The 20,209-nt window shown below is 36.9% G+C and overlaps 1 protein-coding gene and 1 pseudogene across 3 annotated transcripts in view; one reads left to right on the top strand and one right to left on the bottom strand.

Annotated features, from left to right (window-relative positions):
* Positions 1-20,209, bottom strand: part of EML1 (EMAP like 1) — a 210,647-nt gene that overhangs the window by 82,989 nt on the left and 107,449 nt on the right. For all 3 annotated transcript variants that reach the window (XM_077123514.1, XM_077123512.1, XM_077123513.1), the window contains exon 2: positions 15,113-15,295. In XM_077123514.1, the coding sequence (XP_076979629.1) occupies positions 15,113-15,295 (183 nt within the window). The remainder of the gene's footprint in view (positions 1-15,112; positions 15,296-20,209) is intronic.
* Positions 5,825-7,444, top strand: LOC143652679 (palmitoyl-protein thioesterase 1 pseudogene; annotated as a pseudogene).

Raw genomic sequence — 20,209 nt, 5'->3', positions numbered from 1 at the left:
CTAATTGTAGCACAATAATGTAATACTCTGAATGAAGCTGAATGTGCATATGATAGAGGAAGAAGGGTTGGGTGCATGTATGAAACCAAAAAGAAAGATAGAGATTATGACTGAGACAGTATAATTTAGGAGTGTCTCGAGTGTATGATAATAGTGCTTAAATGTACAAACTAAGACCGTTCGTGAATGAGGAAGAATAAGTGAATGTCAGTATTGCAGGTTGTTGAAAATAGATGGTATATGGGAAAAAAGTACAATCAATGTAAGCTAGGGTCTATAGTCAACAGTAACATTGTAATATGCTTCCATTGAATGTAACACAGGCATTATGCCAACACTAAAAGTAAAAAGACAGGGGGATTGGGAAAGGGGTATGGATTCTTTCTGGAAGAAAAGGAAATGTCTTCAGATAGAGTACGGTGGCGAAGGCATGTCTATACACTTAGTCTGGCTTATATGATGTGTGAATAAAACTGTTTAAAAATGAAAAAGCAACAATCCAAACTCTTGGTGACCTTTGGAAGTCACCAACGTAGCATTTTAGAACTTAGCTAGTAGAGGGAAATAAAGCATTAGTCCCAGGGTTGCTCTATGAACTGTGTTCAGGATAACTACACAGGAAGTGAGGGTGAGTTCTTCTTTGGAGAGGAATTCCAAAGAAGGAATAATAAAATTCATAGTGGCATCATTCACAATTGCAAAAAAATGGAAGCAACCCAAGTGTCCATTAACTAATGAATGGGTAAACAAAATGTGGCATATATATAATGGAATATTATTCAGCAGTAAGAAGGAATGAATTCCTGAGTCTTGAAGCATGAGACAACCTGAATGAACCTTGAGGACATTATCTTGAGTGAAATGTCAGACAAAAATGGACAAATATTATATCATCTCACTAACATGAACTAATTATAATAGGTAAAGTCAAAGACATAAAATCTAAAATATAGGTTACCAGGAGTAAGAATGAGGCTAGAGAATGGGGAGCAGTTGTTTAATCTGGGCAGAATTTTAAACTAGATTGAATTTAAATGTTTGGAAATGGATAGAAGCGATGGTAGCACATTATTGTGAATATAATTAATATTGCTGAATTGTGGGTGAATATGTTAGACAGGGGAAGTTTAGAGTCATGTATGTCACCAGAAGGAAAGCTGGAGATTAAAACATGGGAATGCATAACACAGTGAATCTTGTGTTGGGCAATGACTGTAATAAACAGTACATAAAAAAAGTTCTTTCATAAACTAAAACAAACATGCAACACTATTACAAGAAGACAATAATAGAAGGGTATATTGGGAAAATGTAGCTATTGCAAATTATGGACTGTAGTCAACAGTAATAGCTTAATTTTCTTTCATCACCAGTAACAAATGTATCACACATCAATACTAGGAGTCAATAGTAGGGGGATAAGGAATATGGGATGGTTTGGGTTTTCTTTTCAATTCAATTAAATTTATATATTTATTTATTTACAGAGTAATCGAAATGTTCTAAAATTGCTTGTGGTGATGAATAAACAATTACGTGACGATATTGTGAGCCACTGAGTGCATACTTTTGGGTGGATTGCATGGCGTGTGATTATGTCCCGGTAAAATTGCCTTAATAAATAAATATATATCAGCATTTTGCAATCCCTGGTGCAATAAGAGAGCTAGGTAGGATCCTCAATAGCTCTAAAACCAGCAGGTGAAAAGCAGAGAACTTTACAATGGACGGGTCAACATGATCTCAGAGATACAGAGAAAAAACCAGGCATCTGTGCCTTGTGATTGATGCAATAGGAAGCACACAGCTCATCTACGAAGTATTTTTTTTTAACTTTTTATATTGTATAGTATAACATATATAGAAAACAAAGAAATAAAAAAGCAATAGCTTTCAAAGCACTCTTTAACAAGTTGTTACAGAATTACAGGACAGATCCCAGAGTTTGTCATGAGCTACCATACAAACCTTTCATGTTTTTCCTTCTAGCTGCTTCAGAATATAGGAAGCAAGAGAGCTTAAATATTTTTTTTTATCATCACAATTGACTTTTTTCCTTCTTTTTTTGTGAAAAAGAACATATATACAAAAATCTACACATTTCCAAGCACAGCACCACAATTAGTTGTAGAACATATTTCAGAGTTTGACATGGGCTACAATTCTACAATTTTAGGTTTTTACTTCTAGCTGTTCTAAAATATTGGAGACTAAAAGAACTATCAATTTAATAATTCAGCATTCATATTCATTTGTTAAATCCTATCTTCTCTGTATAACCCCACCATCACATTTGATCTTTCTTTAGGGGTGTTTGGGCTATGGCAATTCTAAATTTTTCATATTGGAAGGGTTTGTCACTAATATGGGGTAGGGAGATGGAACTATCTGGTGTTCTGGAGAGGCTGGGCTAGGTTTCAGGACTTATCTGGGCCAGGGACCCATCTGGAGGTTGTAGGTTTCTGGTAAGTTACTCTAGTGTGTGAAACCCTTGTGGAATCTTATTTATTGCCCTAGGTGTTCTTTACGATTGACTGGAATGGTCCTGATTGGGGGTTGGCAGATTATGATAGGTAGCAAGGTCTAACTGAAGCTTGCATAAGAGCAACCTCCAGAGTAGCCTCTCGACTCTATTTGAACTCTCTCTGCCACTGATACTTTATTATTTACATTTCTTTTCCCCTTTTGGTCAGGATGGAATTGTTGATCCCATGGTGCCAGGTCTGGATTCATCTCTGGGAGTCATCTCCCATGTCGCCAGGGAGACTTTCACCCCTGGATGTCATGTCCCATGTAGCGGGGAGGGCAATGATTTCACTTGCAGAGTTGGGCTTAGAGAGAGTGAGGCCACATCTGACCAACAAAAGAGGTCCTCTAGAAGTAACTCTTAGGCATGCTTATAGGTAGTCTAAGCTTCTCTGCTACCTACATAAGCTTCACAAGAGTAAGCCTCATGATTGAGGGCACAGCCTATTGATATGGGTGTCTCTAAAATTTGACACGGTATCGGGATGATTTAATAGTTCCATATTCTTTCTCCCATTCCTCAGGTGACTTTGCCAATACTTTTTTATTTAAAAAGAATTTTTTTTACAATATTTTCTGATTATCTTTTAATATACTCTAGGATGTATCCAAGCATTACAATAATCTATACAGGATTAAAGGACCTTTTTCTTATTCTGGGCTCCCTGTGTTTCAATTGTTCAAATGGGCCATACAGATAGACTGAATTAGATTATGCACTATAGAAAATTTCAGTTTCAGATCAAATAAACCTTTCTTTCATTGGCCCCAAAGAGTATGCATGGTATCTTCCTTACCCCTATGTTATGAATTACTTTAACCCCAACCTTTTCAGCTTCATTCTTATCTCAAAATATCAGGTTATATATATAAAACGGCCTCTCAAAATCCAGAAATAATAATCACCACTCCAGACTTAAGGTGTGGGCTCTAAAAGCTTAAGATCTAGGCCCCTGTTTTCTTATAAGCATTTTCTAAAGGTGACCATACTATTCTTGTTCTTTTGTTTCTGGTTTATTTTGTCTCACCAAATGTCCCACACGTTCATTCACATCGTTGCATGCCTCACGACTTTGTTCCTTTTTGTAGCAGCACAACCTTCATTCATAAGTACACACCGTCATTCGCCAATCTACTTCTCTGTCAGTGTATTCTTCAGCCACCTGCATTCATTGGGCATCATGTAGAGGGCCCAAAGTCCACAGTCCATCAACATTCTCAACTTGAGACAATTTCATTGTTCCCAAGAGAAAGAAGACCAATAAGCACATTCTCACCAAACAGGAAATGTAAACTTCCTCTTAACTCCTGTCTTTCACCCCATTATTTACCTGTTCTGTTGCTGTGGTAGTGCTGACGGTTTCCTTTTGAACATAGCTCATAGCATGCAATAGCAGTTTTCCCCTGTACCCTGCACTTAAACACTTTGTACAAGAATCATTATCTTCTAAGTAATTCTTGCAAGAACTAATTCATATTTCTAGAATTAATCAGTAGGACACACAGGTCTATATAACCCCTTTTAATCTTGTTCATCTTCAATATGGTAATATTACTTATAGACCCACTAGAGAACCACCTTCACTCCTATCTATTCCCCTTACATTAGAGTTCAACCTCATTAGCTAATGGTTCACCCATCACTAGCTTTTATGTATCTCTAAGTCCCCTATATACTATAATATAAGCCTCTGATTATACCTTTATGATGGTCATAAAAATGGAATCATACAGTATCTATCCTTGTGTGTCTGGCTAGTTTCACTCAGCATTATGTCCTCAAGGCTCATCCAATCTTTTCATGTGCTTCAGGACGTCATTTTGTCTTACCGCTGTATAATATTCCATCGTATATATATACCATATTTTGTTGATCCACTCGTCTGTTGATAGGCATTTGGTTTGTTTCCATCTTTTGGTGATAGTGAATAATGCTGCTATGAACATCGGTGTGCAAATATCTGCTCGTGTCGTTGCTTTCAGCTGTTCTGGGTATATACCAAGTAGGGCTACGGCGGGGTCATACGGCAATTTGTTATTTAGTTTCCTAAGGAACCGCCCAACAGTCTTCTATAGTGGCTGCATCATTATACATTCCCACCAGTAGTGTATAAGTGCCCCAGTTTCTCAACACCCTATGAAGTATTCTTTTTAAAAAAAAATGCCTGAAAATATAGAGCTGTGTTCCAGTAGCCATGTTTCTTGAAGATGATTGTATAATGATATAGCTTTCACAATGTGACTGTGTGATTGTGAAAACCTTGTGTCTGATGCTCCTTTTATCTACCTTGTCAACAGATGAGTAGAACATATGGAATAAAAATAAATAATAGGGGGAACAAATGTTAAAATAAATTTAGAGTGAAATGCTGGTGATTGGTGAGGGGGAGGGGGAGGGGGTTTGGTATGTAGGAATTTTTTTCTGTTTTCTTTTTATTTCTTTTTCTAAATAGATGCAAATGTTCCAAGAAATGATCATGATGATGAATATACAACTATGTGATGATATTGTGAATTACTGATTATATATGTAGAACGGAATGACCAAAATAAGAATGTTTGCGTTTGGTGTTTTTTGGTATTGAAAAAATTAATTAATTAATTAAAAAAAAAAAACTACCTGATTCTGCTGAAGCTGTCTGTTTACAGGAAATTTAAAGGAATAAGTTCAACAATTTCACAGGGATGCACTCAGCCAAATGCCAAATATAGGAAATTCTATAGGACAAACGGCTCAGTCTCTTAAAAAATAAATGACAAGAAAAAGAAGAGGGAGAGGAAACTGTTTCAATAATAAAAGACTTGAGACATATCAATAAATCAATTATTTGATTTTTCTTTATGCTGTTCATTGGCCAGGGCAAAAGACAGGTGAAATAGCCTTGTTTCATAGCTAAATATTACACTGTCCAGTGATTGTTAGTCCTGAAAAGGGTCATGAAAAAGCTGCCCAGTTATTTTCAGTAGCATGAAGGTTTCATTCCATCTTCAAATTCTGGTCATCTCCTGGTTGGTTCATTATGGTCCAATGGAAACAATGCAGAGGTCCTGATGCAGTGCACACATTTCTCTATAGTAAACGTCTATGCCAGATTTCAGGAGTTGTGAACTTGCTACTGGTAAGAGTGAAGCAAATGGGGGGATAAGCCATTCTGATGTGTAAGTACTACATCCTGTACTCTTTAAAGGACTTTTGTCTCAAAACTGTGTTGGAGTAGCAGGGTCACAGACATGGTTTCTAGACAGTCCCTGCCAACAACTACCTGGCATTATGTTGCTGAACACCTACCTTTCGATGATGAAGTAGGCTAACTTGGGTATGTATTAAGGCAAGGAGAGGTTAGATGCTCATAAAAGAAACAAAGGGGCCTTAGATAAACTAAAGATTTCATATGAGAACAAAAAAGTTAGAAAAGTAATTAATGTATACTTTCTTGAACTTTGAAACATGTATTTGCCCTAAGAAGTATGCATCTTTGCCAATAAAGTCTTGTTGCAGGCTACATTACTGATGTCAGGTGAACTCAGATTAATGCTGACAGCTATGGGGAAGCTTTATTTAATGACTATCCCAAAAATCTGAAGATCTACAGTCAATTTAAAATTCTAACTCATTTCATTTTAAAAAGATTTTGAAATTAGCAAAATGCATCTGATTAAGTTTTAATATATTGTCTGACAGGCTGGTTTAATATGTTGTCTGATAGGGTGATTGTACAGTGTTTATTATTTGCATTCTTGCTATGCATTTAGTAGTATAAGAATCCCACAACTTTAAAAACTCAATATAATGGAAGTAAACATTAAAGAAATACATATATTAATATATATTAATAAAATATATATACATAAATATATATATAACATTAATGAACTGATTGCAAAAAAGGCACTTATTAACTATCCAACTATCCATCAACTGATGGATAGGTGAACAAAATGTCATTTATCCATATAACAGAAAACTATCTGGCAATAAAAAGGAACGGATGGTGTTGGCCAGGTCCCTGAAGGTCTTGGCTATGGTTCTCCTGCCTGTGTCCTAAGCTGCCTGTGCACTGAGGCATCTTGAGCCGCTGGTGCTACTTCCACTGGTGATTTGGCATGAGATGGGAGACAGCTGTTGTAATCCCTTAAGCATGGGGGCTATTAAAAAAATGGTTGAGAAGAAAGTACCTGGAATTTATGTCTTATCTTTGGAGACTGAGAAGGTCCTGATAGAGGATGTGGAGAACAGCTTTTTCTTTTTTTAAAATAGCTTTAAGTTGAAGAACAGCTTTTTCTTGAATGTGAATTTCCAAGTAACAACAGTGTATCAGATTCTCACTAAGGATCCTAAATTGCAGGAAGACTACAATGCTATGGCACCTTCTCAAGAAGGCCAATTTCTGAGGGTAATGGTCCAGAGATGCTCATCACCTCCCGTGGTTGATCTGAGCCAGACTGGGGACAACATTAAGCTTTTTGGATTCCCTGATGTCCAGGAGAGAGTTCTCATGTCCGTTACTTGAGCAGGAAAACACTGAATGTTTTCCTACTCCAAATCTGTTCACGATTGCCTGGTGCAAGCAGAGTACTGGCAGGCACCATAAAGGCAGACGGATACCACAACCACAGCATCTTCTTGGCGGGTACAAATCAGGAAAGGGTATCCACAAGTCCTACAAGAAAAACCTGATGGTACTGAAGAAGTTTGTGATGGTGAAATTCCTCAATGATTCCACTGTGGAGGCTGTGATTTCGGAGAGGTCTGGATTTTACAGAAGCGGCCAAGGCAAGGAAATTGTCTCCCTATGGGAGACTATTGTGTATACACAGAACTGCCTGAAGGAACCTAGTCTTTCTGGCCACAGAAGGAGACAAGCTTCAACAGTGTGAAGAATGGTTTGATCTCCACATCACCCTCTTCCTTGAGTGAAGCCCTTGCAGTTTGTACCAGTACTCAGGGAGCCCTTCTAAACCACATGGGAAAGAGTTCCCTTTGTGCCTAAGTCTGAGCTCAGAACCAGTTTGCAACTAATCCTTCTCTCTTGCCATTGTCTAACACGTCCTGCTCAAAAAGATCTAAGATATGAACCTTATCCTTTGTCTCACCCTTACCATCGCATGGCGCTGAATGTAAGCATTAATAGTTAATAATCATGGAGGTTGTTTTACAACCCTTTGATGTGTCAAGCTGCCTTAGGAAGGGAGTCTGTTTCAGATCAGTGCCAGAACTGTGCCAAGCCAGAGGAGAAGGAACAAACTAAAGAACTGAGGTAGATAGATCCTGAAGGCTCAGGAAAGTCTGGCCACATTTCTACCAAGAGAAAAGGCCAGTACCCAGACCTGAGTTACATAAATGCTTTCTCAGTTTTTCTGGTGAAGATCTAACCATTGCTTGGAAAAGAAGTGATTGGATAATGTTTCTGTATAATTTCTCAGAGCTGCCCTCTCCTCTCCTCAAGTATGTTGCCTTTTGGGGCATCTTAGCAATTATTAGACAAATTTTGCTTGCCCACAATCTTATCTCTGCAGCACTGATTTTGACTTGGCAAATAGTAACGAATTAGCCACCCTGACACTAAAGGAGAGAAGCAGCACCCAACTGGATTGCTTAAGAGATGAAGTGTACATCTCACTTAGCTTAGATAGTAAGGTGGAAAAATGAGAGAGTGGAAGCGAAAAGTGAGGAGATAGCTGGTTCTTTCCATTGTATCTTGACTAGTCTGTACTTGCTTTCTTACTCTGACTAGTGTTCTGGCAAACCTCACTTTATTGCTGGCTTTAGCAAGAGAATGAGAGGAAAAATGTGAAGAGAACAGGTTTTCTAACTTCTATACCCCCCAAAATCCTGCTGACTAGCATACTCCAATTATTTCTGATACATTTCTTGAATAAAGCATTGTGTACACAGAAGTCTAGGGAATGCTGCATATTCCCGTTCTCCTCTCGGAGACCAACTCACATTAGAATATAGAGGACTCTGAGAATTTCTTTTATCTTAAAAAAAACTAACCTTAATCTACCATTTCCCTCACTATTGGAACATGGATGTCTCGGAGTCCAGCCCCTCATTCTGCTCTTTCACCCCCATCAACAATTTTTAGAACAGTGTTCTGCAAAATGCCAGTTTGGGAAAATGATTAGCTATGCTTTGATGGAAATACCTTGTTTTAAATACTGCACAAGTTTACCCTTTATGATTTTTTCTTCCCCTCTCTCAAGCCTTATTCATCTAAAAGATGAGAATCAAAGGCAAGAAATGGGGGTTGAGAATGTGAAAAGCTTAATTTTATCAGGTTGTCTAAAATAAAGTGTAATTTCTTAAGGAAAAAAAGGAACAGAGTATGATTCATGTTACAACATGGATGAACCTTGAAGACATTATGCCAAACAGTGAAAAATAGCGACAAAACACCACACATTGCATAGCTCCATTTATACAAAATGTCCAATATGGCAAATCCACAGCGACAGAAAGTACTTTAGAAGCTGTCAGGGGCTGGAGGAAGGGAGCCATGGGTATTGACTCCTAATGGATATGGGGTATTTTTTTGGGTGAAGAAAATGTTCTAAAATTAGATAGTGGTGATGGTTGCACAACTTTGTGAACATGCTAAAATCCAATGAACTGTACATTTTAAAAGGGTGAATTTCATGGTATATAAATTATATCTCAATAAAAGTATTATTTTAAAAAGTCATTTATTATCCCAAACAAAACCATTCCTGTTAACCTCAAAGAACACCTAGGGCTCTATCTACATGTAAAATGTACTTTGAAAATTGCTTTTTTGAATATATATTTCATAATAAAAAAAGTTTTAAAAGATAATTAAAAAGTCATTTATTAAACAATTGGAAAAATCTAAACACTGACTTGATATTTGATATTAAGGAATTACTGATTTTTAAGTGTGGGTATTGTGGTATTATGATGATGGTATTTTGGTTTTTTTAAGAGAACCCTTATATGTAGTAACATATTAATAGATAAAAGGGTAGCAATATCTTAGATTTGCTTTAAAACAATCTTTCTCAGTCTCTGAAAAACTGAATACATCTACTAAACCTTTTCTATAAATCACTAAAGAAAGCCTACCTAAACTGAGCAGAGCAATTAGAGAGAAAACCCGAAGAAATGAGAGCATGTTCAGGCTAAAAGAAAGTGTAAAGTTATTTTCTCAAATTCACCAATTTATAAAGACAAAGATAAAGAGAAGGCACATAGAGAGAGAAAGAGACATTTGCTCCTTAATTTTAGTGAACCAAAACAAAGAACTAAGTTAATTACTCTTTAATTTCACTCATATAGAGCTGAAACTTTTTAACTTCTTAGCTGCACCTAGCTAATAAAATTTGTGAATATTATTATAAATAATATTTCACACAATGGTGTGCTGAATATGATTATTTTTGGAATACTTTGCAAAGAAAATTAAACTTTGATAAGAAGCTATCACTTCAAGTCATACAGTTATTCATTTATTAAATATTTGATTTGATTTGAATAATGCTAATTTAAATAACACTTAAGAAGTACGGGTAGAGAACCAAGTTGAATGGAAAAAAAAAACACAAGCTCTTGGGGTCCAGTTCCAGTTTTGTCCCTAACCTAGGGTAAATTGATCAACCTGCTAGAGGCTATTTTCTGTTCTGTAAAATGGGCAGAATAATATCTCTCTCTCAGAATCACAGAGAGATGAACTAAGCTAATAATACATCAAGTGTCTGCTGCGAGGCCTAGCACTAGCCAACCAAGAGATTGTAGATACACGTATAATTGGGGAGATAAGTGTTACGTGTCTGACAGCAGAGGCTGCGTACAGGTGACCTGCAATTTGCTCCTGGTGTGATCTCAGAGGTTCCTTTTTGACGTCAGTGGGTGCCAGTGTCCTGGTGTGGCAGGAATGATTTGCTTCTAAGCCTTTTTGGCAGTTTTTTGGCAATATTTAATAATTGTTGGATTGATTGATTAATGGGACTATTCACACAAGTAATTAAAAATTTTGCAAAAATACATAATATAGATTTTTAAAAAGCAAGCTGCCAATAAAAAAAAATGAAAAAAATAAAAGCAAGCTACCAAACTACAATCTGAACAAGAAAGCAAAATTGACAATGAGAATATAAATTACTCAAGTTAATGCATAACAAAATATACAATCCCAGACACATGAAACAGTTACTATATTTTAATCTACATTTAACATGTAAAATCCTGAACATTCACCTAGCATTGAAATGGAAATTACCTGTGCATGTATACAATGAATTTATTATTAATTTAACTCCAAACCATTTTTCCCGGACTTTATGGGAATACATATGAGCAAAATCTAGTTTGTGATATCTGTTGTATCCTGCTATTGATCTCAGTATAGTAAAGACTAGGTTCAGTGGCAAGAAAGAAGAGTTTTAATAATTAAATTTTTTCTCCTAATTAAAGAATATATGCCACAGAATATTTAGAAATCACCTAGTAATATAAACAAGAATAAAAACTAGTCATAATCCCATTATCGAGAGAAAAAAGCCTACTTAAAACTTTGGAACACTTCTTTTCAATCTTTTTTGCATAAATTTTGTACATTTAGTTAAAATTGTATAATCTATACAGTTTTATATTCTGCTTTTGACCCTTATGTAATACCTCATATATTCCCTGTTGTTACCTATAATTTATAAACATTTCTTTAAATCACACAGCAGGAAATCATATAAAGGCACCAGAATGTTCTACCTGTGTCCCCGTTTCTTGCCATTTCCCTATGGTTTTCTATCCAATTTTTTCCCATTACACTTAATGGTGCAGTGAATTCCTTATTCATAAAGCTTTTTTCTGTATTTACATTCCCAGTACCAACATGAGAGTGTTGGTCTGCTGTATACCGCTACCAGAATCGTGCCTACTCAAACCCAAAACGCTGGAAAAACTTTAATATTACCAAGAATTTAAATTATATATGTCTCCATAAACTCTATTTGGTTTTCCTTTCTCCACTACATGGTAATCTAAACTAAGGCAAAATTAAAATATTCCCAATATGTCTATCCAAAAGTAAATCCACCATGAAAAAGGCTAACTTTGCAGGCTGAGATTCTCTATAGTCAAGATGTATGACAGGTCAACCCAGTTACTAGTATTTAAAAAACACCAAAGGTAAACGAAAAGAGCAAAGTTTGGGGAGTTTACATGGAGTCTGAGCAAATCCTTAGAATTAGGACATAATCATTGAGTTGAGGAGAATTGGAAAATTAGTCCAAGAAGGCCCATCCTAGAGATCGGAGACTGTAGCCAAGAAAAAGTAGATTCTGAGATAAGGTTTCCTAAGTGTAGACCACAGGCCATGGGCTCAGGATACATGGGAGTGCCACAACCTCCAGTGTCTCAGGGAGCCTCGAACTGAGTCTATTAGAGGTTTATCTCCATGGACATCAGTTCGCAAAACTAGTTAAGCCATATGAAGGATGATAAAGTATGATTTTCTTCAAATATGCAGAGTATTGTCATAGAAGGGGAATGAGAATGTCATCCTGAGGCTAATTAGTGGAAATCACAGTCTGACATTAGGGTAGCTACATCACAAAAACAAGCACTTACTTGGAGTCAGTCCACATGGAGTACTTTGAGTGCACACTGCTCTCCAAGGCAGCCTATCCCTTTGTAGTTCAACCAGCCTTGTCACTGGTCAAACACAAAGCTATGCACCTGAAGCTCAAAACACCGAGCCCTACGCTTCTGATTTCCAACCCTGGGGAAAAAATTACTTAACATTTAAAGATCAAAATGCCATACGTCCACTCTACTTCAAGTCTGATTCAGGACAGCAAACCAAGATATTCTAAAGTGATCATAGTAATGTGGTCTTTAAACCCCAAAGGAACTCTGCCTGAAATCCACTCTGCCAAAAAGAGTATCCAGCCACACCCTGACTACAGAGTGTCTGCTTTCCAGACACAAGTGCAGGCTTCTCCACCAACACGGGACTCTCAGGGCAACAATCAGCAGCCCAGAGCTCCTGACACAGACCTCTGCCTCCTCTTGGCTTCCACATCCTCTCATTAATTGCACACAACAGTGGCCCGCTCATTCAGGGGCTTTCCTGTGTCCTTGAACATGCACCATTTCTTGGTGTGACACTGAAGCCATCACACTTACATTTATTTTCACTTACGGGAAGAATGTCATAAAGAAACATCAGATAACTATAAGAAACTATTTCTTTTGGAAGAAAGCTTACAAAAATAAAATTTTACTCAATCAAGAAAACATAATTCCTGGGTGAGCCTCATGTTACTGCTTTTTAAAGTTTTTAAAAATAAAAAGAATTTATGCCTGAAGTTTTATATAAAAGATCTACTTTAGGTTTACACTTTAGGACACAGTAGTCATCAGATTTATTTTTGGAAAGCTGAGTAGGTCCAGAATACCAAAGAAAACCCAACTGGTTTTTATTTAAAATAGTCTAATTGCTTTGTAACTTGGAAGGAGAAAAATGATTATTTAAAAGGATTGTTCAAAATGTAGACTTGCCCAGTAAGTATATCTCACATGGAGTTGGTATCCTATGAAGAACAAAGAAATAGATTTCTTCCCACATATGTATAAAAATGTAGCCAAGAATTTGAGGAAAAAAATTCACATTTGCAACATAAGCTAGCACACTCACTTGACCCCAAGAAAAATATGACAACTATGAAAAGTTTGTTAAATACAAACAAAAAAAAGGTGTTTTTTAAAAGGGATATTTACATGCCCTTTGAGTTTGCCTGGTCTCAAAATGTTTTAATCAAAGGAATTTTATAGTTAAGACAAATTCTGTTTCTTAGAGATGACTGCAAAAGTCATGAAGCTTATTTCTGTAACGGGGAAGCTAAGCTTATCCATAATTATGCCTAAGAATTACTTCCAGAGAACCTCTTTTGTTGCTCAGATGTGGCCTCTCTCTCTCTAAGCCGAACTCTGAAAATAAACTCATTACCTACCCTACTACTTGGACATGATTTCCAGGGGTGTGAGTCTCCCTGGCAACGTGGGTCATAACTCCCAGGGAGGAGCCTAGCCCTGGCGTACTGGGATTGACAATGCCTTCTTGACCAAAAGGGGGAAAAGAAATGTAACAAAAATAAGGTTTCAGTGGCCAAGAGATTTCCAATAGAGTTGAGAGGTTATTCTGGAGGTTATTCTTACGGAAGCAAGCTTCAGCTAGATTTTTCAAATTGCAAGTTGCCAAGCCCCAACCAACAGTATTCCTGAAAACCCTAAAGAATACCCAGGGTTCTATCTGAGATTCTATAAAAGTTTCACTCACTAAGTTTATTTTTCAGAAACCTAAAACCTCCAGATTGTTTCTATGCCAGATAAGTACTGATACACAGAGCAGCCAGCCTCTCCCAGCCATCAACCAGTTGCATCACCTACCTCATAATGTCGACACCCCTTTTCAGCATGAAGAAGTTAGAATGGTTACTGCCCAAATATCCCTAAAGATTGGGAGGAGGATCAAATGAGAGGGAGGAGTTGTATAACAGAGAAGACAGGATTTAACAAATAAGTATGATTACTGAATCATTATATTGATATTTCTTTTTAGTCTTTTTAGAGTAAGCTAGAAGGTAATATCTGAAACAGCAGAACTGTAACCCATAATTCAAACCCACTAAAATTTGTTGTTTAGATACTTGTTAAAATGTACTTTGAAATATATCACTTTTTTGCATATAGGTTATATTTCACTATAAAAATTTTTTTAAGAAAAAAAGACTAGCAATGCACAACAGTTGAAAGTAGATATTAGAGTACTAACTAGCAGGATAGAAACATTTTATAAGAGATTTTTATTTTAAAAATTTAAGATCATTCAAAAGTTACTTAATACACAAATATTGCTTTTATGCCTTTTTCCAAGGAGTCAAAGGGAAAGTGGTGACTTAAAATTGTCAAAAAATTCACTACGTAATAGAACTTTATACTAAGCTATGTCCTTGTACACAGAGAAGGAGATTCAAAAAGAACAGAAGGCCTTGCCCTGGAGATGCTTAACAGTTTGAGAGGGAGAAAAGTTAAGTAAGTTTCAGGAGTTGCTCAGGGGAAGGGCCAGGTACCTCTCTGTCCCAGTACTTGGCGCAGAATCTCAAAAGTGGCATATAATCAATCAAATGTTTGCTGTGCTGATATGAACTGATAGTATAAGTTGAGTACATAGAAAATGATATGAGTTATCAAAAAAGTTTCTAAATGGAATATTCTCTAAAAGGAGCCTAGAGGATCATGCCCAAAAGTAAGCCATCTCCACCCCAGAGAATTATGACAGACAACTGTCTTCAACTGTCCAATTTAGGTGGCTTCTTTCTTGACAAAACATTTACTGATCATCTGCACATGTACACCACTGGGCACTACAATTCACCAATACAATTCATCATCAACAAACCAAAACACAGTGTCATGCGAAGTGTGATTTTGATGGAGCTAAGTTGTTTCCATGTTATTCTAAGTTTGGATGCTCTGTCAATAGTAAGGAGTGTAACAGTATCAGCTCCAGCAAGAATCTTCAATGAAACCAACTGATTACTAGATCTGTACATCTAAAATGCCCACCTTTGGTAGGTCCTTTCCTATTCAGCACAGCCTGCTGTTCCTCAGTAATGTTCAGTCGCCGCACCACGTCGGCCAGAGCTGACTTGAGCAGTTGAATGTCATCTTCTTGCATCTGGACTCGCTGCTCCAGGGAAGCAATGCGATCCGTCACCTCCATGCTACTTGCAGCAGAAGCGCTGTCATCTAAACCAAAGGAAACCATCGAATGAGTTTTAAATATTCCCCCACAGAAACTGGATCAATAAACACAAACGAGCACATTGCTTTCATGTCATAAAATATAAAAACTGAAGACGCTTGCTTGTGTGTAGAAGCCATATAAAATCTTTTACTACACAGAAGGACAAGTCTATATTCTACTAAAGTCTTCATTTTCTATTGTTTGTGTTTTTATTAGTTAAATTGTTTTAAATTGTCATATTTTTTTCTAGACGCAGAGCAACTCATTTTCTTTTCCGTAATATCCCAGAATCTCAGATGTAGATGGGATATTAGACTACATCTGCTTCAACTTTTACACAAAGTACAAATCCATTCTGCATGTCATTCAACTTCTGCTTCAACAATGCTGACAGGCAGCTAGCTCAGTTCATCTAATCACAAGGCCACACTTTCCTTCTGCTAAGACTTTTAATGACTATCTACTCTGACAAAGCAGTATGAGTCATCCAATTTGTTTGGTAGGCAGACCCTTCTAGTTAGGGCAATCACATTTTCTTTGTAAAATTAGTAATTTCCAATTCCTTACTAAGGTCTAGGAGGTCCGGCATTGCCACATTCTTCCCCACCTCTGCAAACTCATTTTATATCATCCTTCCCTTCACTTATCAAGCTCCAGCCACACTGGCCTTTTCTCTTTTAGGGTTTTTTTATCTGCTGTTCTGTTTGCTGAAAACATTTTTCACCTAACTTTTGGTAGGACCAGATTTTTCTTGTTCTTTAGATCTCAACTCAAAAGGAAGTTCTTCAAAGAACCTTCCTAAAAACCTTATCTAACTATCACTTTCTATCAAGTAGACCTTATTTATTTCCTTGATAGCACGTACAACAAGCTGTAATCATTGTGTCTGTTTATTGCCTACTCTCCAAACTGAAAAAGTAAGCTCCAGGGAAGTCACTTCTGTTTCCAGGTATGACAAACCAAGACCCTAATGGAAAGCACAATCCTGTGGAAAGCAATGATAAAACTGAGAAATAACACAAAAAGCAGCTACCTGGAGGTTCTGGAGAACAAACAGAAACATCCAGGCTCTGGAGGAGGAGGGAAGGTGGGGAACTAAATGAGTTAATTCTCTTTTGGGGGCTTTTAGACTGGGGCTAAGTGCAATCCATAAGGTCCATGAAGTGGTAGGGATGGCGCATGTGGGAAAAAACAGAGTCCTTTTGTCTTATGAAACTAAAAACATGAAGCCAGGAAGCCACAATGGCTGGAAAGAGTGAGGAAATTCAAAAGGAAAAAAGCCAGGGAGACCCTGAAACATGTACACACAGAATGAACTCAAGTATTTTAGCTAAATATGAAAGATCAGAAAGAAACCAAGGGCTACCCTCCAAAAGTTTGTAATTCATGCCCAGTCAAGAAAATTACCTGCTAAAACAAAGGAAACAAGACTTAGAGAAAAATAATAAAATGTAGTATCTCCACAACATTCATAATGTCCATGATACAATCTAAAATTACCTGACTTATTAAGAGCCAGGAAATTGAACACATTTTCAAGAAAAAATAAAATAAACTGAGTCCAACTCCAAGAGAAACAAAATGTTGGAGGAGAGAAGTTAAGTAATTTAAAATAAATATGATATCCGTAAAAGCATTATATTCTGAACAAATGAAAATCTCAGAAGAGAAATGGGAAATCTTGGTAGAGAAATAGAAATTTTCAAAAAAAGAACCAACCAAGCCTGGCTAGCTGCTGCAGACTGCTAGAGGCAGGGAAGCCCTCCTCCTGGGAAGAGAGGGGGACATGGCACAGTTCTGATCTAACTGTTGGCTGGCAAAACTGGACCTCAGGGTCCTGCAGTCTTGGCCCTTTTCAGGCAAGAGATAGGGGTGCCTGCAGTGCCATTGATTCTGAAGGCAGAAAAACTGCAATGGAGAAACAAACCACAGTAACTTGCTCAACTGTAGTTTCCAACATCCATCCCCCACCCTCAAGGCTGGCTGTGTCTGGTTGACCTGGTTCTGGGCTGGCTGGCTGCTGCAGATTGGAAGAGTCAGGGAAACCTTCCTCTCGAGAACACTGGGGAGCCTGGCACAGTTGTGATTCATATCTTGATTAGCAAAATTGGACTTCAAGGTCCTGCAGCCTTGGCCCTTTCCAGAGAGCGACCTGAAGCACCCACAGTGCCATTATTTCCACCCACATCAGAAGAAGAGGGGACAGACGACTGAAAAATGACTTTCTTTTGCAGGGCTCTGGGGAATAGGCTGCCAAAACATGCCACTTGCTGGGAAAGTTGAGAAAGTGCAGTCTCAGTGAGCTGTTTTCTTAAACCTCTCCCTGGGGTCCTTTGGAACTGGTCTGCACCCCCTGTATAGGATCCTGGTTCAGATTTGGCTGGGAAATACTGCCAAACCAACTGCCAAAGAGGAGCTTTAACACAAACCCAATACACAACAAAATCGTGGACAAGAGAAGGAAACCAACTTTCAGAACAATCTTATCAAGATAATCAGATACCCAGATGCCAACAAAAAATTACAAGACATACTAAGAAACAAGAAGAAATGATCAAGACAAAGATCAAATTAAAGTTGGAAGAGATAGAGAATTGGGAACAACTAATCAAAGATGTTCAAACAAATTTAAATCAATTCAAGGGGGCAGCTAAAGAAATAAAGTATATTAAGAAGACACCAGGTGACCATAAAGAATTTGAAAACATACAAAAAAAGTAACAGATCTTATGGGAAAAAAAAAGAAAGACGTAATACATGAAATCAAAAAGCACAAGAGACATACAATAGCAGATGTAAAGAGGCAGAAGAAATTATCAGAGCATCTGAATTCAAATAGAAAAAATAAGATGGAGAAATGAATGGACAAATTTAAGCAGGGTTTCAGGGAAATAGTTGACAACATGAAGTGCACAAAAATACCCAACATGGGTGTTCCAAAGAGAGAAGAGAAGAGAAAAAGGGTCAGAAAGAATATTTGAGGAAATAATGGCTGAAAATTTCCCAACCCGTATAAAAGACATGAAGATGCAAATGTTGCATAAGAAGACTAGCATATGATTGGTTTTATTAATAAAAATTTTTTTAAAAACTGCTACAAAAAAAAAAAAAGACCGACATACTCCAAACAGAATAAACTCTAATACACCCACTCCGAGATACATATTAATCAGAATATCAACTACCAAGATAAAGAAAGAATTCCAGAAGCAGCAAGAGAAAAGACACTCATCACTTTCAAGGGAACTGCAATAAGATTAAGTATGGATTTCTCATCAGAAACCATAGATGTGAGAGCACAGTGGTATGATATATTAAGGTACTGAAAGAGAAAAACTGCCAGCCAAGAATTCTTTATCTGGAAAAGCTGTCCTTCAAAATTGAGGGAGAGTTTAAAAAAATATTCCCAGATAAACACAAACTAAGAGAGTGTGTTAACAAGAGTCCTACCCTATAAGAAATGAAGGGAGTTCTGTGGCCAGAAAGAAAAGACAGGAGAAAGGGGCTTGGAGGAGAATGCTGAAATGAAGATTATCATTTAGGGTAACCGAGAGGATGAAAAAATAATAATAATAAGATATGACATAAAAAAAGTCAAAGGATAAAAGGATAAGTACTGCCTTTACAGTAATAACATTGACTGTCAATGGGCTAAATCCTTCAATCAAAAGACACAGACTGGCAGAATGTATTAAAAAATATATAATCCAACTAAATGCTCTCTAAAAGGGACTCACCTTAGATCCAAGGATACAAATAGGTTGAAAGGGAAAGGCTGGTAAAAGATTCAACACAACAGTAACCAAAAAATAGAGCTGAAATAGCTATACTAATATCAGAAAAAAAAAGACTTTAAATTAAAAATGTTATAAGAGACAAGGAAGGACATTATATATTAATACAAGGGGAAATCTACGAAGAAGAAATAATAATCATAAATATTTATGCACCTAACCAAGATGCCCCAAATACAGGAGACAAACACTGACAAAACTAAAGGGAGAAACAGATGTATCCACAATAATAGCTGGAGACTTCAGTGCCACTCTGATCAATAGATAGAATATTTAGGCAGAAGATCACCAAGGAAACTAAAAATTTGAATACAACAATAAACGAACTAAATCTAACAAACATTTGCAGAACACTGCATCCCAAGACAGCAGGATATGCATTCTTCTCAAGTGCACATGGATCATTCTCCAGGACCAGACCACATGCTGGACCACAAAACAGGTCTTAATAGATTTTAAAAGACTGAAATTATATAAAGCACTTTCTCTGATCATAATGAAATGAAGTTGGAAATAAGTAACAGGCAAGGAACAGTAAAATTAAAAAATACGTGGAGGTTAAACAACACACTTAATCAATAGGTCAAAGAAGAAACTGCAAGAGAAATTAATAAATATCTCATGACGAGTGAAAATGAGAACACAACATATCAAAACTTATGGGATACAGTGAAGGCAGTGCTAAGAGGAAACTTTGTAGCCCTGAATGCCTACATTAAAAAGGAAAAAAGAGCTAAAATCAAAGCACTAACTGCAAACCTAGAGGAACAAAAAGGATAACAGCAAACTAATCCCAAAGTAAGCAGAAGAAATAAAGATTACAGCAGAGGTAAATGAGATCAAGAACAACAGCAACAACAAAAAACAATAGAAAAATCAATAAAATGAACAGCTGGTTCTTTGAGATCAATAAAATTGACAAACCTTGCACTAGACAAAGAATGAAAGATGCAAATAAATAAAATCAGAGATGAGAGAGGACATAACTACTGACCTCAGACGAATAAAAAAGATAATAAGAAGATACCCTGAATGTCTGTATGCCAACAAATTTTCACAACTTAGAAGATGGATAACTTCCTAGAAACATATGAACCACCTATACTGTTTTCAGAAGAAACA

The sequence above is a fragment of the Tamandua tetradactyla genome, chromosome 12 (assembly GCF_023851605.1).
Source record: "Tamandua tetradactyla isolate mTamTet1 chromosome 12, mTamTet1.pri, whole genome shotgun sequence".
Classification (NCBI taxonomy): Eukaryota; Metazoa; Chordata; class Mammalia; order Pilosa; family Myrmecophagidae; genus Tamandua; species Tamandua tetradactyla.
The sequence above is the reverse complement of the archived record's forward strand: the minus strand, read 5'-3'. Positions and strand labels throughout refer to the sequence as shown.